The 24,652-nt window shown below is 38.6% G+C and overlaps 1 protein-coding gene across 6 annotated transcripts; it reads right to left on the bottom strand.

Moving 5' to 3' along the window:
- Positions 1 to 441: 441 nt before the first annotated feature.
- LOC113047888 (protein bicaudal D homolog 1) lies at positions 442 to 24,088 on the bottom strand. Of its 6 annotated transcripts, none has more exons than XM_026209253.1 (9): positions 23,580 to 24,088; positions 14,037 to 14,249; positions 13,788 to 13,940; positions 12,434 to 12,907; positions 10,259 to 11,380; positions 8,419 to 8,570; positions 6,930 to 7,140; positions 1,681 to 1,775; positions 442 to 1,083 (listed from the first exon to the last, which is right to left on the bottom strand). In XM_026209253.1, exons 1-9 carry the CDS (start codon positions 23,781 to 23,783, stop codon positions 930 to 932), a joined length of 2,778 nt encoding a protein of 925 aa, XP_026065038.1. In that variant the 5' UTR covers positions 23,784 to 24,088; the 3' UTR covers positions 442 to 929. The 6 variants fall into 6 exon arrangements, with proteins under 6 accessions (XP_026065038.1, XP_026065039.1, XP_026065042.1 ...); XM_026209254.1 differs by having other exon boundaries at positions 947 to 1,130; XM_026209257.1 differs by having other exon boundaries at positions 947 to 1,118; positions 1,681 to 1,765; positions 23,580 to 24,087.
- Positions 24,089 to 24,652: the final 564 nt, after the last annotated feature.

Here is a 24,652-nt window from a genome sequence, read left to right as displayed (position 1 = left end):
AGCTACAAATAATATTCATTTTAAATATGTTAATTTAAAATGTTTATTATATATTTTCATAATTGTTATAAATAATATGAAATCAAATAAGTACATTTCTAAAATGTTAAAGCTAATGTAAATATTTATAAATACTCTGACTATAATTATTGTTCGTATTTATTTAAACTATATTAAATATTCATATAAAATGTTATTAGATCAGTTCATATTTTTATGTAAATTTTATAGAACAGTGTTTACTTTAAAGTTTATCAAGGTCCAGTGTGTGTGGTCCACACACACACACACACACACACACAAAACACAGAAAGAGAGAGAGAGTGAATAATTTGGATAATCTTATGGAACGGTGTTTACTTTTAAAGTATATATATATATATATATATATATATATATATATATATATATATATATATAAACTTTAAAAGTAAACCCTGTTCTATTAAATTAAGTGGCAGGATGATGTTGTCTATTATAGATCTTAACTTGTTTTTAACCTTGAACATTCGTTAATGGTCTGTAAAGGTTTGATTTAACATTGTAACATATCATTAACTCTAAGACCATTTTTAAGTGATTATTATGTCCTAATAGCGCTAATATCATTTGGAAGGTTTAATATTTGTTAAAAACGTCTCCATCCTCTTTTCTCTTTATGTAATCCACATTCTGTAGTGATTGATCAGTGATGGTACATCATCACATTCTACTGACAAAACTGAAACATGAACACTTTCACGTTAGCGTGTAAAAAAAGTGTCATAGGCAAAAAGCTGCTGGACAAAATGTACATGTGATCAGGTAGGCATCCAGGGCCTGTGTTATACTTTGGTTTGTGTGTCTCTGCCATCACCACAGTGTGTCTTTATCTCACAGTAGCCAGTGAAAGTGGTAAGGATCGCGGGCGTGAGGCACTCCTGTGGTGTTCAAGCTCCAAGCGGCCTCAGATCTATGCTAAGGGAGGCAGGAATCAAGGGAAAAAGCTTCAGGGTCCAGAAACCTGGGCAGTTAAGAGGGAAAATTAAGCAGACTCCTTCTGCTGTTGTTGAATCCTGGGGAATCGCCATTACAGTCCATCTGCTGCCGGACACACAGATCATAACTGATGTAACCTACTGTAAAACAAACTGAGATAAAAATTACATTGGAGAAAAAGCAACGTTTATGAGAAAGAGAAAAGATACATATTCTTATAGTAAAAGTATATTGTAAAATGCATTTAAGCAATAATTTTAAATTGTTCTTAATTGGCACAACATGCGCTTCAGTTCAAAAGATGTTTTGCAAAAGATGTAAATGCAGCGCTCACCAAGGCGGCATTTATTTGATTAAAAAAACAGTAAAAACAGTAAAATTGTGAAATATTTTTATGATTTCAAATAACTGTTTTATATTTGAATATATTGTAAACTGTAATTTATTACTGTAATCGAAGCTGAATTTCCAGCATCATTACACCGGTTTTCAGTGTCACATGATCTTCAGAAATCATTCTTATATACTGATTTGCTGCTCTAGAAAATAGTTTTTTTAATTAAATATTTTGATCAATTTAATGCATTCTTGCTGAAGAAACATTCATTTCTTGCTTAAAAAAATATGAAAATAACTGACTCCATACTTTTGAACAGTAGTGTATGAAATATAGATTATACTGAACAAAAAGCAACTCCATACCTGGTTACCTGTAGGTTAACAGGGTCCGGTGTGTTTAGTTCTTGGTAGCGCTGTGGCACTGAGGCAGGAGGAGGCTGCTGACTATCTAGAAGAGACTGACAGATTAGTTCTCACACAGCTAGACGGCAGAATAGAGCAGTGAGACAAGAGCAGCACAGACTATTAATGTTTTTTTTGGGTTAGTTCACCCAATAATCAAAATGATGTCATTAATAACTCACCCTCATGTCGTTCCAAACCCCTGAGACCTCCGTTTATCTTCAGAACACAGTTTAAGATATTTTAGATTTAGTCCGAGAGCTCTCAGTCCCTCCATTGAAGCTGTGTGTACGGTATAACGTTACTGTCCATGTCCAGAAAGGTAAGAAAAACATCATCAAAGTAGTCCATGTGACATCAGAGGGTCCGTTGGAATATTTTGAAGCATCGAAAATACATTTTGGTCCAAAAATAACAAAAACGACGACTTTATTCAGCATTGTCTTTTCTTCCGTGTCTGTTGTGAGAGAGAGTTCAAATCAAAGCAGTTTGTGATATCCGGTTTGCGAACGAATCATTCGATGTAACCGGATCTTTTTGAACCAGCTTACCAAATCGAACTGAAGCGTTTTAAACGGTTCGCGTCTCCAATACGCATTAATCCACAAATCACTTTTTTAATGTGTCTGACACTCCCTCTGAGTTAAAACAAACCAATATCCCGGAGTAATGCATGCACTCAAACAGTACACGGACTGAACTGCTGTGAAGAGAGAACTGAAGATGAACACCGAGCCGAGCCAGATAACGAACAACAGACTGACTCGTTCTCGAGTCAAGAACCGTTTCTGTCAGACGCGTCCGATTCGTGAACCGAGGAGCTGATGAAACTGCGCATGTGTGATTCAGTGTGAAGCAGACCGACACACAGAGCGTCTGAACCAAACTGATTCTTTTGGTAATTGATTCTGAACTGATTCTGTGCTTGTGTTATGAGCGCGGGTAAACCATAGACAGTAAAAGAAATGGACACAGCGACCCCATTGGAACTCAATTGAGACAAGTGAAGCCCATTTTTAGCGTTTTTTAGCACTTCAGTTTCTGACGCGCAGACTCAAACGAAGCTTGACGACGTCAGCAACCTGTCTGACAGATGTAAATCTTCTAGTAGCTGTGCGTGAAAACTGCCATCGTTAATCTTGCAGAGACGGCGAGCTTGAGCGGGGAGTTCTTTGTCGTGAGTGAGCAGGAGTAAATATTCTGATTAATTATTTTGTATAGTATTTTAAAATGTAACACCAGTACGCCATATTAAGTTAATTGCCTGCGAACTTCTCCTCCTGTCTGGACGGTGATTTCTCTACTGTGCGACAGAGAGTCGAGTGGTTATGACGCAATCGTTAGCCTATTTTTACAAAAACTGTTTCTACGGGGCCTTAATGTAACATAGAAGGTAATGGAGCCCTTTATACATTGTCGTGCATCTTTAGAAATAAATAATGGACAAATGGAGTCTTTAAACGCCTCAGATGTAAAGTTATTCGCTGTCAAATTGACGCCAAAATGAATGCAAAGTCAATGGGATGCTAACGCAAGTGAAGTTCTGCTACAAGATGGCAGCTCGCGGCCGACTTCAACTTCCGGTCGACTTCCTTGCCGCCTGGGGTAAACCAAAGGCTTGAATCAAGGGCAATCATCGCCAATGACGCCATTATGTCGAGGGCAAAAGAACCAGTGAACCGTATTCTTCAACCGATTTATTGAATCAAACTGCTTTGTTCTGAACTCACTCACAACAGACACGGAAGAGAAGACAATGCTGAATAATGTCGTCGTTTTTGCTATTTTTGGACCAAAATGTATTTTCGACATCTAACTGACCCTCTGATGTAACATGGACTACTTTTATGATGTTTTTCTTACCTTTCTGGACATGGACAGTATACCGTACACACAGCTTCAATGGAGGGACAGAGAGCTCTCGGACTAAATCTAAAATATCTTAAACTGTGTTACAGTTTTTAGAGAAACTAGTTACCATTATTCAAAACACACGTTAAGTGGGTGCATTTTCCAGTATATTCTTTTAAAATATTAAGATGCTTTGACAACTGATAAAAACAGTCCTGATATAATGAGGACGCAGACGCAGTCAATGCATTTATACCTGTTATTTACAGTATATATGAAGAATATACAACATCACGGTCCAGTTCACATATACACTGTTTTCTGTAGGCCGTGTACTGTATACACATGCATGTGACAGCAGACAGGGACATGAATAACAGTCTGCCGTCAGTGTTTTGCATTTGTACAAAGTGTCTGTTTACAGTAACACACAGTAGAAAACACATTCATCACCGACTCCAGCTAGTGCAGAGCGTGACACATCGTTAACGTCATGAATGAGAGGAAATCAAAGAGAAAGTCATGCGGGGAGCAGGAAGCATTTGACAGGTTCCCTCAAATTGGACGTCGGTCTGATTGAGGTGACAAGACATTGGGTTTTTAGATTTTGGAGCGGTGATGTCATCATGTGCAAACATGTTTGTTTGTTTGTTTGTGTGCATCAGGCCTCAGGTGCAACAGAGAGGAGGTCTCACATGGTTTCTGTCCTGATTTGAGAACAACACTCTTAAAACTGCTTCATGTGATCAAAGATGATTACATAAAGCCCTCTTTATGAACCAAAACGATCATCAGTTTCACCCATTTATCAGTCCCAGATTTGACTTCAATGCAGCAAAACCAGCATGAAACAGCACAAAATGCCTCATAAAATATAAGCAAGAATAGAGAAAAGATATTCTTTATAACTCCTTATAAAGATTGTCCCCTACTTACAGTTGTAATATTAGATCTAGTCACAAACAGAGTGCAAAACTAAAATTTACACCCGATTTCATGCAGTACTGAGGCCTGTGTGAGCAATAATGAATTAAACAATGAACTGGGAGCAGAATTGAGTCTTTCTGCAATAGCGGTGATGTTTCCATTAGAATCAATACAGGGTTTTTTTTTTTAACTCATGATTACTGAAACTTAAGAAAAAAAATCCAATAGTACAATGCAATAAATTGTTATTTTATTATAAAAAAAAAAATTGTTTTTGTTTTTTGGAAAAATTGCAGCAATTGCAGAATAAACCATTTATTTCAAAATAAAAATGTGAAAATGTATTTAGTGAAAACCAACAGTTAAAAAAAATGGCATGCAGGGAATTCATGGCACGCTTGGGTTGAGGGTTTGATACCTGTCAAATGCTTCAAGCACTGTGTGATGTGTTGTATGGTGTGGGTCAGATATAGCTCTAAAAGGCCAGTGTGTGGCCCATTCAGTGTCTATGGTGCAGCACACAAGACGTTTAATGGTAGAACACAGGCACCTTTCATGAAATACAGCAACATTTGGACAGAAAAGACGTTTAACAGATGTTTGGGCACATGCACGTCCTTCCCTAAGTGCGTTTTGACACTTCCTGCGCCATTTGGCAGCATGTTATCTGGCTGTGAGTTTTGTAGTATGCTGTTTTGCCAAAATGTGAATGCGTAGGGGGGAAAACCATCAACAAAAACATCAATGCAACTGATAAAATGACAACAAACGGAAGAACACTGACTAGACAAGAACACGGGAACTGCATCTGTTATAGTGTAAATCACTGCTGCAGATCATATGTGCTGTGTTGCAATGTTATTGCCCTCCTTTAGACAGCTGAAAATGAATGATATTCCCTGAGAATTTAATCATCTAGATGCATCACTTTGTCATTGACATACATTCAATGCAGCGTCACTATCGTGTTCCTGTAAGCACTGACAATTTAATGAGTTCACATATGACCCAATCTTTACCAAAAACTAAAAGTGTCTCCTTTATTTTTATAAACGTGACTCAATAATTTTTGCACATTCACCATTACATGGGCTGGGCCACTTTATAGGGTGTATCCACTGGATAGCTTTGTTTGGAACAGCATACTGCAGTATGCATACTGTACCCAGTATGTACAGTAACTCAAAGAAATGCAGATGTCCTACTACATTTTCCAACTTTTCTTTTTTTTAAGGAATAGTTCACCCAAAAATGAACATTTGATATGTTATTATGGATTGTGGACTCGTATTTTGGCCAGAAGTGACAGTTTAGAGTTAAAATGCCTTAATGATGGATTTGTTTTTTACAAACATGCAGCATTTAGCTGAGTGGAGTAGTGTGGATTACTTGTGGCCTATTGTGATGTTTTTATCCGCTATCTGCTGAGCAAGTGATGCAATGCTACATTTCTCCAAATTGGTTTTGATGAAGACATCCCGGGTGGCCTGAGGGTGAGTAAACTGTCTGCAAAGTAATTTTTCAGTATTATTTGAAAACAGTAGACAGTGTGCACTACACTAGATGCGGTATACTAGTATTCTATTCCAAACAAAGCCATCTCAGAGACTGATACTGCATATAAAATCTCGTTGTTATAAATCAACCATTGACTCTCAGTGTTCAAATCAAGTGACAATCACACATTCACTAACACTAACAACCCACAACAAAAGCGAAAGCGTAATCTGTTTTAAAGTCCCTCATTGGTGTACTTGAACAGTCCATGTGCACTCAGCTCGGGACAGAGAACACAGTGTCCTGAGAACTGATCAACGGTCTCTTATGAAGAAGGCCAGGCCACTTGTGCTCCATTAAATCCCTGAGTTAAAAAATGAAATCACTCCCCCAAACACAGAAACCAGTGCGTGTCCTCCTCTCTGTGGCACCCGTCAGTAGCGGGGATGCTGGGAGCCGTAGTTTCTGGGATACAGAGGACTGTAAGTGGACGATGGGGGCGTGTAGCGGGACGTAGAATGCTGGAAGTGGCTGGGATGGGGGCGGGATTGTGAAGAGCTCCACATGGAGCGGCGACTGGCCAATAGGGGCGAGCGGTAGGACGAGGAAGGGGCGGAGCCTGGGGAATAGTGCGACTGACTTGCATAGCGACGGGCCAGGATGGAGGTATGAGTGGGTAGGTTGGTGTAAGTGTGCGGTTCGACGACATATGCTTGAACGGCCATCGTCCAATGGCGGTACGGCATGTTTGGGGGCGTCCAGGAGGACGATGCGGGAGATGAAGGGGCCTCCAGGGAGGGCGGGCTATTTGGGGCGGACAGGTGGGTGGCTGTAAAGGTGGTTGTGGTGGGCGAGGTGATAGCGGCTGCTGCAGTAAGGACCTCGGTAATTGTCAAAGGGGTGTCGGGAAGGGGCGGGACTGGAGATCCACTTACTTTGGGCGTACTGCTCCGCAGCCGGGACATTTTTCCCACACGGGGCCGGTGCGACTGCTCTTGGTCGAACTCCAGGTCTTCCAGCTTCTGCGTGAGGGCAAGTTTTTGCTGGATGGCCATGCGGAGGAGAGAGTTCAGCGTCTTTTTCTCGTCCTCCGCCGCCGCGAGTTGTCTCTGCATCTCGTCCAGCTGAGACACATACTCATCACACCTGAACGGAAAGAAAAGACAAACTAGTGTTTGAGCTGGATGATTAATCGAAACAAAACCGATAAGGCTGTGGTTTATTTAAATAAATGATCATAATCGTTTTTTCAGTGTCTCAGTAGAGATATAACGCAACATGAGCCAGCCATCTTTCCAAAGTTGTAATTAGAAGCACTTATAAACTGCCTGTTTATCAGCTTTACAGTGCTTTCTGTGGTTTTCAGCCAAAATAAAAAACTTGATGGTTCAACATAAAATAATAATTTTTTATTAAATATAGTTTTTTTTATTTTACAGTAAAATATTGCACTATTAATTTCTTTTTAGAATTTAATAATAATTTAAAGGTTTCTTGTTTAATATTTTTATTTAGTGTAGAAGTAAAAATTATTTTTATTATTATAAAGTCATATTGATATATAACCAAAAAATAAATTAAATAAATAGAAATAGAAAAATTAATTCGATTTTTCCATGCTGTTTTCAGTCAAAATCATCAAAAGCTAGATGTTGCAACATTTTAAAAGTTGAATTGTAAAATAAAATAATTATAATTTTACCTAAACGTTTTTTTATTATTATTTTACTGTGAAATATTATAACAGGAATATTTCTAATTTTGTTTCATTGTTTATGTACTACTACTGCTACTACTACTACTAATTATTATTATTATTTTACATAGACATATTACAAATTAATTTTTTTTCTTACGTTTTATTTAGTAGAAGTAGTAGTAATAATAATAATTATTATTAAGATATAAAACATCTAAATAATAAAACAAAATCTGAAAAATCACAATTAGTTTTCCCCCCATCATGCATCCCTAATTAGTATGACAAACATCCTCTCAGATGTGCTGTGGATGCTCAGGTGGACTCATTATTCAGTCATCTGTCCACCTGAATTTGCTCTCAACTGCAAAAATTAACCAAATCTCATTTGGGAAAAACTTGACAGATATTGCTTCGACAGCAGTCTCTAAGCTTATGATGGATGCTGCACCAGTGAACGTTGTAAAGCAATGTTGGAAAATAAACTAACTTAAACAGAATTTCAGCAGCATGACAGCTGGAAAATAATATCGTTTTTAGAGTATTAAGCTTTGTTTTCCAATGAGTAGCTCTTCAGTGCAACAAAATGCTATTTTTGCACTTTGTATTGTACGCTCTTTCCTAAAATGAACTTCTTTATAAAGAATGATTTGATTTGTTTTGGAGAAATGGTTAATTGAAATGAACTACAAACAAATGTATTTTGTGTATAGTGTATTTCTCACCGTGTGGCGAACATGGCTCTGAGGGAAGAGAAGGTGGCCGCATCTTCTTTCAAGGCCTTTAGCTCATTCCTCAGCTTCATCATGGTCTCCGTCACCATCGTCTTCTCATTTTCGTATTTACTCTTCAGGTTGGCCAGAGCCACCTCAGCCGTCTATGAGCATTACAACCAACATTATGTCCAATAATCAACTCGTTCTGTCAACAGTGGGTTAACTAAGCACTATTGCTAAATATAGACCAAATTATGACCATTTAAGGTGTTTTTTGAAAAGAATGCATTTAGATTTTTCTAACTCAAAAACCACAGTTGGTTGCACATGGACTATTATAGCAGCCCTGCTAAATATGTTAGTTTCCATATGGGATGCAGTTACCAAATAATTGTTCTGGTTTAAAGGCCCACTTTAAGAATGCATAATCTAACTTTATTCAGTGAACTTTTCATTCGGCTGAACTCTTGTAGTTGGAGTAACTAAGAACTCCTTGTGCGTGTGTTTGCACATAGTAATGGATGTAGTAATTACTTTGCAGCCCATAGAGAGCAGCACTTTCTCTCTGTTATGGGATCGATAAATCGTGCATTAATCATCTCTGGCCTGGAAGGGTCATACAATATGCTTTATATCACACAGTGGCCAACAAGGATAAAGAAATGATGTGTTGGATACAGTCCCTTTTCATTAATGTTTCATTTAAGCGGCTATACATCAAACTCCTCCGTCGAGGTGCATATTTACAAGATACTGGAGCTTTTGAGAAAGATCTAACCATTAGATTTGCCAATGTTTGCCAGATTAGCGCTATCAAACAAATAAAATATTCTCTGTTTGGTTTAAGGCACTTGTGTTCACAATGTAAGTGAATCAAATCAAACCACAAAAGAAGAGGTGGATGAGCATGATTAAATTGTGGGTGCTTTTAGGGATGACTGAGACCATTTGGGGTGTTCATACCTTATATCAGCCCAAAACTTATAGTTATAAAACTTTATACGCGAGACTACTGTAAGCTAAAGTTAGCAACTCATGTGAAAACGTATTGTAGAAGTTACAGAGCAACGTTAATGAGAATAAATTGCAAAGTGGACCAGACTTAATGCCCACAGTTAAAAATCTTGGATTGCAAGACTGTATGTGAAACTTAATGACTCGTATGGAAATTTAAGTTTTAAATGCAAAAAAATGCAGAAGCTAATACAGAGCAATGTTAATGAAATATCAGAATGAGCCATAAAGTGGACTTTATGTCGATAGTTAAAAATCTTGGTAAGCAAGAAAACTGTAGGTGAAAAATAGCCATTAATGTGCAAGCATAACAGTTTTGCCAAGAAATTTGATGTGAGAATGTTACAAAGTAGACCAGGCTTAATGCTAATGGTTAATAATCTTGGACTACTGTAGGCGAAATATAGTGATCTATAGAGAAACTTAACAGTTACAGAGCAACATTAATGAGTGGTCTGAATAAGATGGCTGGAATAAGTAGCAAAGTGGACTAGACTTTATGTAGATAGTTAAAAATCTTGGTATGTATGACTGCAGTAGGCTAAAGATAGCCTTGGTAACCGGTTTACCAAGAAATTCGACATTAGAATAAGATGCAAAGTGGACCAGGCTTATTGCCGATGGTTAATAATCTTGATACTCAGGGCTACTGTAGGCAAAAGATAGCAACCCATGCAGATACATAATATTTTTTACTAAGAAACGTAGAAGCTACAAAGTAACTTTAATGAGAAGCCAGGGTCTCAGTCAGTGTAAAGGCTCCCATGGTTGAATACTCCCAGGCCTCATGGCAATCAATAGGATGCAGGGTAATAAACAGAGCTGATTAGCCTACCTGCTTGTTGGCTTTGAGCACAATGCGCAAGGTTGCAATCTGCTCCCTCTTTGTGCTCAGGAGGGACTTGAGCTTGAGAATCTCCTCCAAACAGGCCTCCTTGTCCTTGTCCATCAGCGGGGCGAGTTCATTGGCAGCCGCTCTCTGGCGGGACAGCTGGAGCGAGCGGTCCACCGCCTTCTGCAAGTGCTTGATCTGGTCACGGATGATGGCGTTGAGGTGGTGGATGTTGGTGGGTTCACGCCGGAGGTCGGATCCGGTGACCGACTCTGGTGCTGGGGATGACGATGAAGATGAGGAAGAGGCACTAACCACAGGGGAACCCAGTGGCGTACGGACCGGGCTCTGCTCAGCATTGAGAGGTTCTTTGGATGGTGAGTCCGACGGGCTACGAGACTCGGTGGATGTTGTGGCGTTAATCGCTGCTAAACGGCGTGCGAGGCGCGGGGTCAACAGCACACGGTGATCGTCCTGCCCCTTGTGGCCAGGGGTGGAAATGCGCGTCGGGGTCCGGCCCTGCCGGTAATAGTCCAGCATAACACGGTTGGGTGTCTCATTATTGCACAGGCAGACGTGGTGGTAAAGTTGCGCTAACTCCTCACTGAATGTCGCTAGCTCTTCTTGGGCGGTTCCCAGGATTCCCTGCGTCTCCAAGCCTGTGTTATTGGCGGCCCACAGCTCGCGTTCCAGATTCACCGCCTTCTCCCGGCTTTCCCTGCATCTGCGCTCCAGCTGTGCCACTTGTGTCTCCAGCTCTCGCAGCTGTACCTTGCCCCGCTCTTCCGCCCGCGCTCTTGCCTCCACGCTCTCATTATATCTATCCTTCACCTCCTTAAGCTCCGCCTTCAGCCCTACCACCTCCGTCACAGCCACCCTGTATTTACATTGCAGCAATTCCAGACTCGGCCCTTCCTGGACGCCAGGGATGCATGTTGTCTCCTCTTCTTCGTCCTCCTCTTCCTCCTTGTTTTCCTTACTGCTGTGCTGGCGACAGAGTTTCCGGAATCGCTCGCCCAAGCGGCTGGCCTTCTCGTGCTGCTCGGTCAGCGCCCCCTGTGTGTGACGGAGCAAAGCCTGTGATTCCTGCAAGCTGTTGAGCAAAGACGCTTTTTCAAGTTCCACCTGCAGCACATAAACAAGGCAACTAATGAGTTTACATGCAAGTTGGTGTATGCAGGATAGTCCTGATGCTGGTGAAGATGATTGATAAACCACCAGAACCATACAAAACATCAGTGAAATCTTGCAGGTGAGAATAGTCAACCAGCAAGGATTAGATATCACCAAACTGTCCTCAAGTGATTAATCAAAGTGCATTAATGCAAATGTTTTGTAGTACAACTTTTCTCAAATGTTATGTTTAAATGAAGCCATTGGATGAAGCCAGGTTCAAAACTCTTGTTTCATTTTGTTGACATATTACCATTAGTTCTTAGCGGAATGTTTTCAGGCTTAGTGAATTAAAAAAAAAACTATCTACTCAAAAAATGGCCTTTAAATATATGCATTTTAATAAAAATCTACAGCAGTAAAAACATAACATTTAATAAAAAAAAAACACATAAATGTGTATTTTGGATGTTTTCTTGAATTAGTCTAAAAGAAGACAAAATAGCCGAATGCTTTTGCCTGTAATGTCTTGGCTTAATCTAATGCATGCAAAGGAGCATTTAATTGCTCAGGAGATTTAATGTAGATATGCTTAATATAATCAACCCATATGTTTCTCCTAGAATTAATTTAAAAGCAGGCCACACATGGATGGTGCATTTTGCACAGTTAATGCATATTCATTGTTTATCATGGATGCAAAGTTCATATGTATATGATTCAAATGAATGAATGATTCAAAAGAAACAGTGATCTCTTGTGAGAGGAAGGATATAAATAAGCCAGTAACATGGCCTATTAGTGTGTATGGTGGTCTCATATTTCATCCCACGACACTGCAGCATCCAGTTGTAAACAGAACAACGCCTAAACCAATGCAGCAGTCGTTTCTCACTATGTAGGATCTTGAGCTTTTAAAAAAGCTTCAAAATATGTGAATTAAGAGAAAAAAAAACATCCCAAAGATATACTTAAAAGAATCTTAAAGCTTTGAATGCTGATAGAAATGTTTATATATTCATTATATGGGTGTAGCTAACATAAGCTCTGCTCCTTCATCCTCACCTGCTGAAGTTGTTGTCTTAGTTTTAAGATTTCAGGGCCATTGAGCTCACTAAAGAGATCAGGGGTCAAAATTTCAGTCTTTCTCAAACCCGATGGCCTGAAGTCTCCATTTAGTCGGCTCAAGGCTGAACCCGCCGCACCCTGAAGCAGATGCCCGTTGCACTTGCCCCCGTCCTCGCTGCTGGGCGATGTGGCGGCTGTCGGGGTGGCACTGCCACTAGGTGGCGCTGAGGTCAGGGCGATCAGATGGGCACAGCCTGAGCTGAAACCCCCGTCACACACGGTTAGATGATGTGCTAATTCCTTGCGCAGAGCGTACTTCTGTTCTCGCACGCTTTTCAGAGAATCCAAAGCTTCTTCCAACTGGCTCTCGGAGATGTCCTTCAGGCACAGTGCGTCTTCTAATTGGCTGTTAAGCAAGGCTGTTTCCTCCTTCAGTACTTTGATTTCATGCTTCAAACCTTCATACTCCACCTGAAAGAACAGAGGATAACCATTTGTCTTGATTCTGGAAATATCTAAGGCTGTTTCTACCTAACTTGCCACAAACACATATGATGCTTAAATGTCTTTTTAGTTTTGAGAATATATTTGAACATTTACAGTAATATAATTGAGTGTATGTATGCCATCTGTGGCTTAATGGTCAGAAGTTATTTAAATATCATTTATAAAATATGTTTAATATAAAATAAAAAATATTCACACTAAGATTTATTAATATGTACTGTATAAATATTTAACTTTTTAGAAGATATTTGAATATCAGTTTAAATATAATTAATTTAAAATATAAATGTAAAGACTTTTAAGGTCATTGATTTATATAAAATAAATAAAATGTATTATAGTCAATTGGTAAGAAAATATGTATTTAACAATAAGTATAAAATAATTTAACAAAATATAAGAAAAATAATGAAAAAGTCATAATCAATAAAAATGTAATATTTACATATAAATATAATCATATATTTTTTTTATTATATACATATTTAAGTTGATAAGTTAATAAATTAATACAAAAGTTTTTTTTAAGTAATCAATCAATTCACATATGATGTTTATAACTTTAATAATAATACTTTATCATTTAATAATATTTAAAAAATAATATAATTTCAGATGGTTGGGGAAAATTAAGTTGGGGAAACACAACTGAATTCATGTTGCATATGATGGAAGTGATCTAGTTTTGTGTCAGCAAGTTGGTTTTAAAAATGTATTGGGTGATGATATTATTAACTTAGGTCTGAAACCAGAAAGGCCGGAGCAAAGACATTTTTCTGGCCCAGAACTTGCTTTCCTTTAGTGGAAATGTGTCTCACCAGGGGTTAATTGTGAGTGTGTTTACCTGGTTCTGCTTGAGCGTGGACACCAGTTTCTGAAGCGAGATGTTCTCCTCCTCCAATTCGGTGTAGTCTTGCAGTAATCTGGCCTCTCTGAATTTATACTCCTTGATCTCCTCTCTCATCCGGCTTCTCTGCAACTCCAACATCTCATTACTCTGAGAGACACAGAGGGGACAGACCTATCAAAACCTGCCATGAGGATACATTTATGATGTCAAACCTAGAATTGATTAATGCAGAGAGTGTGTGACCTCTCTCAGCTCCAGTAGGATGGTGCTGAGTCTCTCGTTCTCGGCCTGCGTGCAGGAGGCCTGCGATCTGCTGCTTTTCAGCTCGGCCTGCTGCTCCAACAGGCGTCCCATGTAGTACGCTTCCTTAGTGGCTGACTCCTGGAGCAGCGTCTCCTCGTTGCTCTCCCCATCTTCAGCCACCTTCTTTTGGGTGGTGTACACCTGGCTGAAAGCCTGATGAAGAGAGAGAAGAAGAAGTGTTATATGATATGCATGCATAAAAAGCATGCAAGAAACACTTCAGCTGCATCCCGATTTTTACTTAAAATTTAGTATATAGTATGGGAGATCAGACTTAATGCATCGCAAATTACAGGACATTTTAAATAGTATGCATTTAAAAAGTTTGGGCTAATAGCCTATTTTCACAAAATCACTTGCAATAAAAAGTTTTTCAGTTGTAAAATAATGGGAAGGAATGCATCCGTTTTTCATTTAAGTGAAACCCAATTTTAAGGCAGTGGATTTAGCTAGACGGTAACACAAAAAGCAAAAGCGGTCTGTGATTTATAGGGATAGGCGTATAGATACTGAAGTATCAGTATATCAATATTGATATAAGAATCAATACTAAGGTGTTTTTTTTACCTGTGATTTTAATGCATTTAATGCATACAATATACACTCATTTGGATGAGTTTGTTGCTGTTCGTGTGTCTTTTTTATCTAATATTAAAATTGTAGTAGTTCAAAAGCAAAGGTGTAAAGTGCAGGAAACACTGATTCGGTGACCTCACAATACAAGGTGAAGTTCAGGCAATATTGTTCATTATCCGGAAGGCAGTGTTGTAGTCGAGACCAGCTCATTCGAGTCCGAGTCCAGATCGAGTCCAGAGAGGGTCGAGTCCGAGTCAAGACCGAGTTCAGAAAGGGTCGAGTCCGAGTCAAAACCGAGACCAGAGAGATTGGGTCTTTGACAAGACCTAAAGAAATCTTCAAGAGTATGTAAATGTTTGGTGGAAACAATAAAGGGTAATAGTATGTGGTGTAAAGGTAATTTTATTAGTATCATGAATTGTAACTTGTCAATATTAAGTGCTCATTTTCACATAACATCGTTGTACCACTATACACATCCATATAACCTTTCTAGTACAAGTAACATTACTGTACCATTATACCTGTAAATGTTCAACTGTACCAGCTTTTACATAACTTTTAACCTTGAAGCTTAGCTAATAACTGCTAATATCCTTACAATGGCTTGGATTATGTTCACTTTAGATGTTGTGAAGATTACAGATGGGCATAATTACTTTTCAAAAAAATAAGTGAGGAGACCATCCAGCTACCCAACCAAGCACGATGTAGTCTCATGATCAAAAAAAACACTCTACTGGTGCAGAGGAAGCAGGGACTGACAACAGTTACCATTTTATCACTTTCTAATCTAATGCTAATTTCCCTGGATGGTGCGTTTTAAGGGTAAAATACACACTAGTCCAAGTTTTTTTTGTTACGGAGGGCATACACACAAGAGCCGAGTGACTGTCCAGGAAAATTTCATGCAAAAGTGTGTATGTGCCAGGGGAAGAAAGCTGGATGAAATGCCATATAAATTCAATGCATTCTGTCAGACATGTTTTTGGGGGGAGATGTTTAGTGTTGAGACAGTCAGTCTGTGTCTGTATTCATTATATAATTTAATTAAACGATATTTGTTTTTTTTTCTGTGACCATTTTGTCCTACTTTGTAAAAATAACACAGTTGAGAGAAATAATGTAGCAATGTGGCTTCCTGGAAGGCGGGATCACTACAGACGGATGGCAGGAGGGTAACTTAAGGCCGGTGACACACTGGCTGCGTGGCGTCTCTACTGCGTGCTAGAAGCGTGGTGGCTGCTTCGCGTTTTCTGTGTTTACACACCAGAAGCGTGCCTGCACGCGGCGCTTGGCGCGCTACTGCTGCTGTAGGTGACATATAGAGGGAGACCGCCGACAGACCAGGCTCAACATCAACTTTTTTTTTTTTTTTTTTAAACACACCTACTGATAGGACACCGTCAACAGTATAGAGTATGTTTGACAGGTGCAATATTTGAAAATCGTTCCTTATTAATTTATTTTTTAAATTACATTTATATCTGAATTTATGCCAACCTATAGACTTTCAAATATCAAAATGTCATGAATTAATATGTATTTGTGTACAAAATGACATATAAACATATTTTCCTAGTATATTTGCCTGGAAACGCTTCCAACATGCACGCGTGTCGCGTGAAAAATAGGCGTCGGTTCTATTTCTAGCATGCACGGGTTTTACGCGCGTCTCACGCAGGCAGTCTGCAAGATCTAACCTGTTAACATGGAAGCCGAATTAAAAACAGACACGCCACGCAGCTGAGATGCTTGCGCCACACATCCAGTGTGTCGCTGGCCTAACGTCTCACGTCAAAAGAAAATCACCAGTCATTGGATGTCTCAAACATACATCAATTTAAAGAAACATTAACATACAGTGATAATCATGAAATATTTTGATTGGGACTCGAGTGGACTCGGGCATAAGTCCGATTCCTAATATGTTCGAGTCCGAGTCAATACCGAGTCAAAATGCACACGAGTCCATGACAAGACCGAGACCATTAAAATACGGTCTCGAGACCGAGTCCAAGACCGAGTCCGAGTCTCGAGTACTCAACACTGCCGGAAGGCGTGAGAGGAATAGATGACAATGGTGATCTCGCATAAGACACTGAGAAATCAATGCAGCGCTCAACCGAGAAATAGTGTAAAAAATCAATTAGGAGATGCAGAGGAGCTTAGTGCTTCAGGTATGAAATCACAGACTTATGGACAGTGCATTATGGGACAGAACCGATCACAGCGTCCAACAGCATGATGGGAGACAGAATGACCGAATGTCTAGTGTACTGTGTTAAATACAAAGTCACTATTACTATCGCTCAAATCAGTTTAACCCACATCTAACTCAAGGTATTAATCGTTGAGACCGAATTTTCCCTTGAGAGGGTCTATGAAAACCATGCCAAGATCTTCTTATTGGACAATATTGTGTGACGATAATTCCAGGATATGGGGAAGGCTGTAAAGTTAAGGTAGTTAACTGATAATGACAGTATTATATAGTTTTATCAAGAAAACCTCATGTAATATTAGTTCATGTGTTAGCTCAGACTATATTTAGTCATTTCAGTAACATGGAGTGACTCTTCCCTCGTGTGTTATAATGAGTGACGCACTGGGCCTTTATCACAGGACTCTTATCACACTTTATTCATCCCACAAATCAGTAACTTGATTTCAGACCTTGTGATGTGGAATAATCACAAATTAAACAGATGAATGTTGATCATGGCAGCGGGTCAGTAATCTGCACCAGGGTTGAAAGGTTTAACACCAGACCAGCTTTGGCTCTTACCAAAAGCATTTATTACATAATAACATGAACTACATCACAGCCATCAAGTCTAATCAAGCACAATATCATGTTCATTTTTCCTTATAAAAGAAATTGTCATCTTATTATTTATTATATATTCTGAGGTAAGATTCTCTTCTGCCAACAACAATATTAGATACTATTTTTATATGCAATGATATTTCCGTCTGTCTGTCCGTCTGTCAGTCCGTAGTCTGTCCGCCAGTCCGTCTGTCTGTCTGTCTGTCCGCCGTCTGTCCGTCTTTCAGTCCGTCTGTATGACCGTCTGTCCGTCAGTCCATCTTTCAGTCCATCTGTCTGTTCGTCTTTCAGTCTGTCTGTCTGTCCGTCAGTTTGTCTGTCCGTCAGTCCGTCTGTCCGTCCGTCTGTCCGTCCGTCTGTCCGTCTGTCCATCTTTCAGTCTGTCTGTCGGTCTGTCAGTTTGTCCGTCAGTCCGTCAGTCCGTCAGTTTGTCCATCTTTCAGTCTGTCCGTCTGTTCGTCAGTTTGTCTGTCCGTCAGTCCGTCTGTCCGTCTGTCTGTCCGTCGTCTGCCCGCCTGTCTGTCCGTCTGTCTGTACGTCTTTCAGTCTGTCTGTCTGTCCGTCAGTTTGTCTGTCCGTCAGTCCGTCTGTCCATCTGTCTGTCCTTCAGTTTGTCGGTCTGTCTGTCTGTCCGTCAGTCCGTCTGTCTGTCCGTCGTCTGCCCGCCTGTCTGTCCGTCTTTCAGTCTGTCTGTCAGTCCATCAGTCTGTCCGTCTTTCAGTCCGTCTGTCTGTCCGTCAGTCCGTCTTTCAGTCCCTCTGTCTTTCCGTCTTTCAGTCTGTCTGTCTGTCCGTCAGTTTGTTGGTCTGTCCGTCAGTCCATCAGTACGTTTTTCAGTCTGTCTGACTTTCCGTCAGTTTGTCAGTCTGTCAGTCCGTCTGTCTGTCCGTCAGTCCGTCTGTCTGTCCGTCTGTCCGTCTGTCTGTCCGTCAGTCCGTCTGTCTGTCCGTCAGTCCATCTGTCTGTCCATCAGTCCGTCAGTCCGTCAGTCCGTCTGTCCGTCAGTCCATCTGTCTGTCCATCAGTCCGTCAGTTCATCTGTCCGTCTGTCCGTCAGTCCATCTGTCTGTCCATCAGTCCATCAGTTCATCTGTCCGTCTGTCCGTCTGTCCATCTTTCAGTCTGTCCGTTCTAGTTTTAACAGTGTTGGTGGGTTTTTCAGATGTATGCTGGCGCTGTGAGAGGCAGGCAGTAAAATGAGTCTTATAATTTTCTGGAGAGAGCTCCACACAGACACACGGATCGATATGAAGGCCCGTGGGCCGCAGTGAACCTTTATATGTGACCCACTCTGCAGCAGAGCTCAAAGTCAGTTTATTTCTGTACAGGAATCAGATCTCCAACAGAAACATGATGACTCTTAGATGCATGTTGCTCAGTGCTTGTGAGAGACAGATGGTGGAAACCATGCCTCCATGTCTGGAAGGTGTTTTTTATTACAAAATAATTATTTGCATTAATCAGGTACTGACGGCTTTGACATTGCCTGAATTTGTGAAAGTGTGCTTGAGAGTTATATATATTGTCTATATTAACTGGTATATAATTGCATTTCTGTATATGATCAAGAACAGTTTAACATATCATATTTGAGTCAGAGAGAGCCAATAAAATAAGCAGTTATGCTTAACAAAAACTTATCAACAAAAGACTAAATTAACTATATTGATGAAAGGAAGTGAAGCCTATTTTTTTTACTGTTTTATAAAAATAAAAAAGACAGATAGTATTTAAATATATTGTTAAAATAATTTACACTGTATTACAATAATGACACCGTTGAGCATAAAGAGATTAAATTAATTAAGTTAATGTGTTTCTTACAAAGATAATGTTACATTTAAATTGCTAAAAAACATAATATATAAATTATATATTTAATAATATAAAAATGTTACAAATATAAACATGTATATACATATATTTTAAACATTATGTTTCAATATATAATAGATTGTTTAGCTGTATTGCTTAAATTATTGACATTGAATTACAATAATGACGTCTCTTAAAAATAAAGACAATTTACAAAATGTGATTGCATGACAATAATGTCATATATGCTTTGTTTTTTTTTATGCAAATTAATTTATAATTTTATTTACTCATGATTTTAGTGTTAAATGTGACCCGGATGTGCAAGATTCACCCAGGCACTTTTTTAATGAAGCCAAGTGCATGACATCACTCATCATGTGAATTATGCAGCAAATGTTTCTCTGTGCATATTATACAACCTGATGTCTGCCCCTAAGTGCCTGGATCTGTCCAATCCATAATTCATAACTCAATGTCTCCAAGCTCTGGCCTGAGCACTTCAGGAACTTGGCATGAAGAGATCCGTCACTGGATAATTTCAAAATATAAAGTGGATGCTTCAAATGTCACAAAGCACCTTTTTGTCTTCATTCAACATTATATCTGTTGTTTCAATATAATGGTTTGCCGAGGTTATTTTGAAAACATATGCTGAAATCTCCTCTTGAGCTGTTTTAAAGCATCTTTGCATGACATGACATGCTTCTCCACCGACTGATGCTTTTTGCTCTGAGCTGCTGCAACTAATGCACCTCTGTATTTTTCATCTGACGCACATTACCAGCCACACATGGTGCACCGCCGAGAAAACCAACCCCAGTTTAGAAATGAGTGATTTCCTCATCTGGAAACCACTTCAGCATGCTCTTAAAGCATATTACCACCAATCAGCAATTAGCAAATGCAGTTCTATGAGTCCAAACATCTCATCAACAGTGAATAGGTAAACATTTTAAAATTAATGTGTAAATGGCCCTAATAATAAGCCATTACAGCAATCAAATTAATCATATAATCTTCCAAAGATATTCAAATGCATCACAAGGATTACAAGAACCCAGTATCTCTCATGAAAATAAAACAAAACTCTCATTTTTTCCACTTGAATAAAGCACATCCTCAAATATCTCTAGGTGTTATCGCTCTAAATCAGATTCAATCCTCAAAGCCTTTAGAAGACTCTCAGTCGGAGTGAAAAATGATGTACTGAGGATTGGATGTATATCAGAGACGTTACACCAGACAAGATGACATCTGAGTGTGTTTTGCTTGTATTTGGGATATTAAAGGAACAACTGTTGATGCTGTCTTTGATTTGCAGCTTACAAGCCACAACAGACACCGATAATGATGCCAATATTGCAAATGGAGGTAAACCGGCATCAGCCAATAAACTGTCAGCTCTTCTTGTTCATTATGAAAGACTGTGGGAAATGTGATTGTGAGACTCGCTCTGAATGATTCATGTGATCAGAGGAATGCAAGTAAACAACTATAAAGACGTTTTTGAACAAACTCCTGTTCATTATGAAGAGAAATAGTCTGTGCACTAAGAGCAGTATGAATGGCCGTTTGTAATGGGAATTCTTGGGAAGGTCACATGAGGCTCCTGGAAGCATCTGAACTCACGAGGTTATGGATTGGCCAAAGAAACAGAAAGGACTCTGGGAAACATGCTTTTGCAAAAAAAAAAAAAAAAAAAAAAGAAAGAAAAAATAAATAAATAAATATATATATATATATGTATATATATATATATATATATATATATATATATATATATATATATATATATATATATATATTTTTTTTTTTTTTACAATATAATAACAAAACATTATTTTATTTTATAATATTACTTTTATTATTTACATTTTTAAGCATATTATTTCCCCAGTCTCAAGTTATAGTAGCAGGCCGATGGGGAGTCTTGAATGTCAGAAATAGATATTTATGAATAATATATCAGCAGATGCCTTCATCATCTGGTATGCCTCAGATTACCATTACTATTTCATACACCGGGAAATACAGATAATTACCAACAAAATGCATATTACAAGAACTTATATGAGCTATGTTCAATAATGACAATAAAAAAAAATCTAACTGGATTTTAATTTACAGGCATCACATGCAGACAAAGATTCTAATATACCTTCACTTGTGTGTGTGTGTGTGTGTGTGTGTGTGTATATATATATATATATATATATATATATATATATATATATATATATATATATTATACATACTGTATATAAACATAAGAAATGCTAGAATAAAGAATCTAATAAAGTGGATAAAAGGGTTAGAAATATTGATTATACATTTTTTTAAAACATTCTTACAATACTTATTCTTTCTTTAGTTTGACCTGAATAATAATAAAATATTTTACCCAATAGTTGTGTATTTTTACGATTATATCATGCAATATCGATGGTTTTAATCCCAGTACATCATCATACAGAAGAAAATCGCTAAATGCCAAATTTCTGACCAGTTTCCAGCGCAGAGCTGATCTGTTAGTCAACGATCAATACAGTTCATTGAGATTTAATGGAGAACCGAAGCAGCCAATTAAAGATCTGCTGAGTGTATTAGCAAAGCCTGCAATTCTCCTTTTCAATCACATGTTCTTATTTTCATCTTTATCAGCTCCAACCCAAGAAAAGATAAAAAATCTAAGCAGATGTTTCACTTTGAATCAATGGCTTTGGGTTTCAATGACAGTCTTTATACTCAAGTGCTCATGAAGGACTCTTGAATCAGACGTGTTTCTATGTGACTCAATCTTATCATCTGTTAGTGTGTTTGCTAACAGCCGTAGCCGTGAGCTAACCTTCAGCACAGTCCACCGGAGCCAGCAAGAGTAATAAACTCAGACTGTGGGAATATAGACGAGGATGCACTGTGTGATGAAACGCATTAGTCAAGAACATCATTTCCTCTGCAAGTCTTTTGAGACAGCTGCTGAGGATTTAAAAGTAGCTACATCATTAGAGCTAAATTGTGTTGCAAGTAAATAAATGTTGCAAACAAACAGGCTTGAGCAGACACACGATCTTTGACAGCCACAAAACAACATATATTATTCAAGCCACTGAAGATGGAGGATCGCCTTTTCTGTATGACATTTCCTGTCGTACAAGGCCATCGACGCAAAATCAGAGCCACTGACTGCTTTATTTCTGCTGATATACCACAACTGCAGTTTCAGTACAGCAGTCTCTAGTGTGTGTGATTTACAGGACATCAGTTACACTTGCTTTGCTTTTCATGTAGTTAAAATATTTTTTGTGACTAGCAATTTTTTCTGCTATAATCTGTTCTGTTCTGCAATTCTTTCTACTGTTTTCTGCACACATATTGGATGTCAATCTATCTTTGACAATATTCCATTCTATTGTTCTATTCCATTCTATTATTCTAATATTTGCTTTTCAATAACATAATAAGTTGTCAATATTCTTTTCCAAAACACAACATGACATGAACCGATTTGTGTTTCTATTTTACTTATTTAGTAAGTTCTTTTTATTGGTGTATTTATTTATTTGCAATTGTCTAATTCGTTCTACTCTTTTCAATAATAACATAACTGGATTTTTGACAATATTCTATTCTATTGTTTTCTTTTATTATTTTTAGTATAACAAAATACTGTATATGTTGACATTCTAATTCTAAAACATAAAATGACATTGCAAAAGTCTACCCTTATTCAATAACATAACCAGATTCTTTACAATATTCTATACTTTATTATTATTTTAGAAAGCATAACACAGCATAACACACATGCTGTCAATATTCTAATCCAAACATTACATGATATGAACAGGTTTTTGCAATAGTCTATTGTATTCTACTTTTTCTTTTTTTAAATAAGCAGATTTTGTTTGCTGTAATCTAATATATTGTATTTTTTTATTTCCCATATCATAAAACATCATATTATAAAATATCAGTGATCTATTCCATAACATAACAGGATGTGACCAGAGTTTTGCCAACATTTAATTCTATTGTTTTCTATTTTGTTTATTTTTCCATAACATAATGAAATATATTTGTTGACAATATTCTATTCCATAACAACATGACATGAACGGATTTTTGGAAACACTCTATTCTACTTTGTTGTTTTAAGTGTTTTTTTTTTTATTATTCTGTTATGTGCTATAACATAGAACCACAACAGGCCCTTGTTTTTAAACGGAGCGTCAGTGCATCAAGAGGAGAGTGAGCTGTACCTCCTGCAGCTGCTCCAGCTCCTGTCTGAGGGTCTCCTGCTCGGCCTCGAGCTCCGCATACTGCTGTTTGAGGCTCTGGTTCTCCTCCAGCACCGCCAGCCCGCACTCCGCCGCCCGGACCTTCTCCCGGTTCGCCTCCGCGAGCTCGCGCTTCAGCCGCTCCACCGACTCCCCGCATCCTCCTCCTCCGCCCCCAGCAGCCATCGGCTCGGCCCGTCCCCTCCACTGCGCTGGATGGACGGATGGATGGAGGCACCTACACCTTATACCCGAGCCAATACAAAGTGAAAGATCCAGTCATACTAACAACAGAAGTCGAATTAATTGAAATCCGAACTCATTTCGAGCTGAAAAGGGCCTCGCTTTCTTTCTTTCTTTCTTTCTTCCTCTTCTTTTTCTGCTTGATCATGGGTGTTGGGTCGCCATCATCGCTAGGATGGAGAAAAGTGGTCCAACTCTTCAGCTCTCCTCCTACTGTGACGTCAGCGCATCTTGCTGCAGCCCTTCCCGAAGACCGTGCTCATACATATCAAGTAGCGCCGACGTTGCTTAGTAACTTTCCTAATTAATATTCATAAGAGGCTAGGTCGCCAGCAAACTAATGTTCGCCTTTCAGCCTATCAAGTAGGGGAACGCCACATTACGTCATTAATATTCATGAGTTCAGTCTTTGCAGGTAGGATTATATATTTGTTCGCTTTTATTTATTATTTACGTCTTACTCATTTGTCATAGCTATTATAGGATATAAACTTATAATCAAAAATAAGTCATATTTCAGTCTGTTTGAGGAATGATGTGCTAAAAATACCACAAGAGGGCAGAAGTGGACTGAATATTGAAAATATTTTCAAAACAATACTGCACATAGCGTATTTTTAACGGATTTGCTCACTTACAGTTCATCATATTTTAGTTTTTTTTTTCTCCACAAAAATCCCTTATTCGACATATGCGTATCTCAGCAAATATTGATTAGCCCCTGTCTATTGACCAATTAGAGACCAGATTTTGTGCCGTAGTCAGAAGGGCGCGCTGATAAGAGCGAGATAGTAGGGTTTCACTTCATTGCT

The sequence above is a fragment of the Carassius auratus genome, chromosome 29 (assembly GCF_003368295.1).
Source record: "Carassius auratus strain Wakin chromosome 29, ASM336829v1, whole genome shotgun sequence".
Lineage (NCBI taxonomy): Eukaryota > Metazoa > Chordata > Actinopteri > Cypriniformes > Cyprinidae > Carassius > Carassius auratus.
The sequence above is the reverse complement of the archived record's forward strand: the minus strand, read 5'-3'. Positions and strand labels throughout refer to the sequence as shown.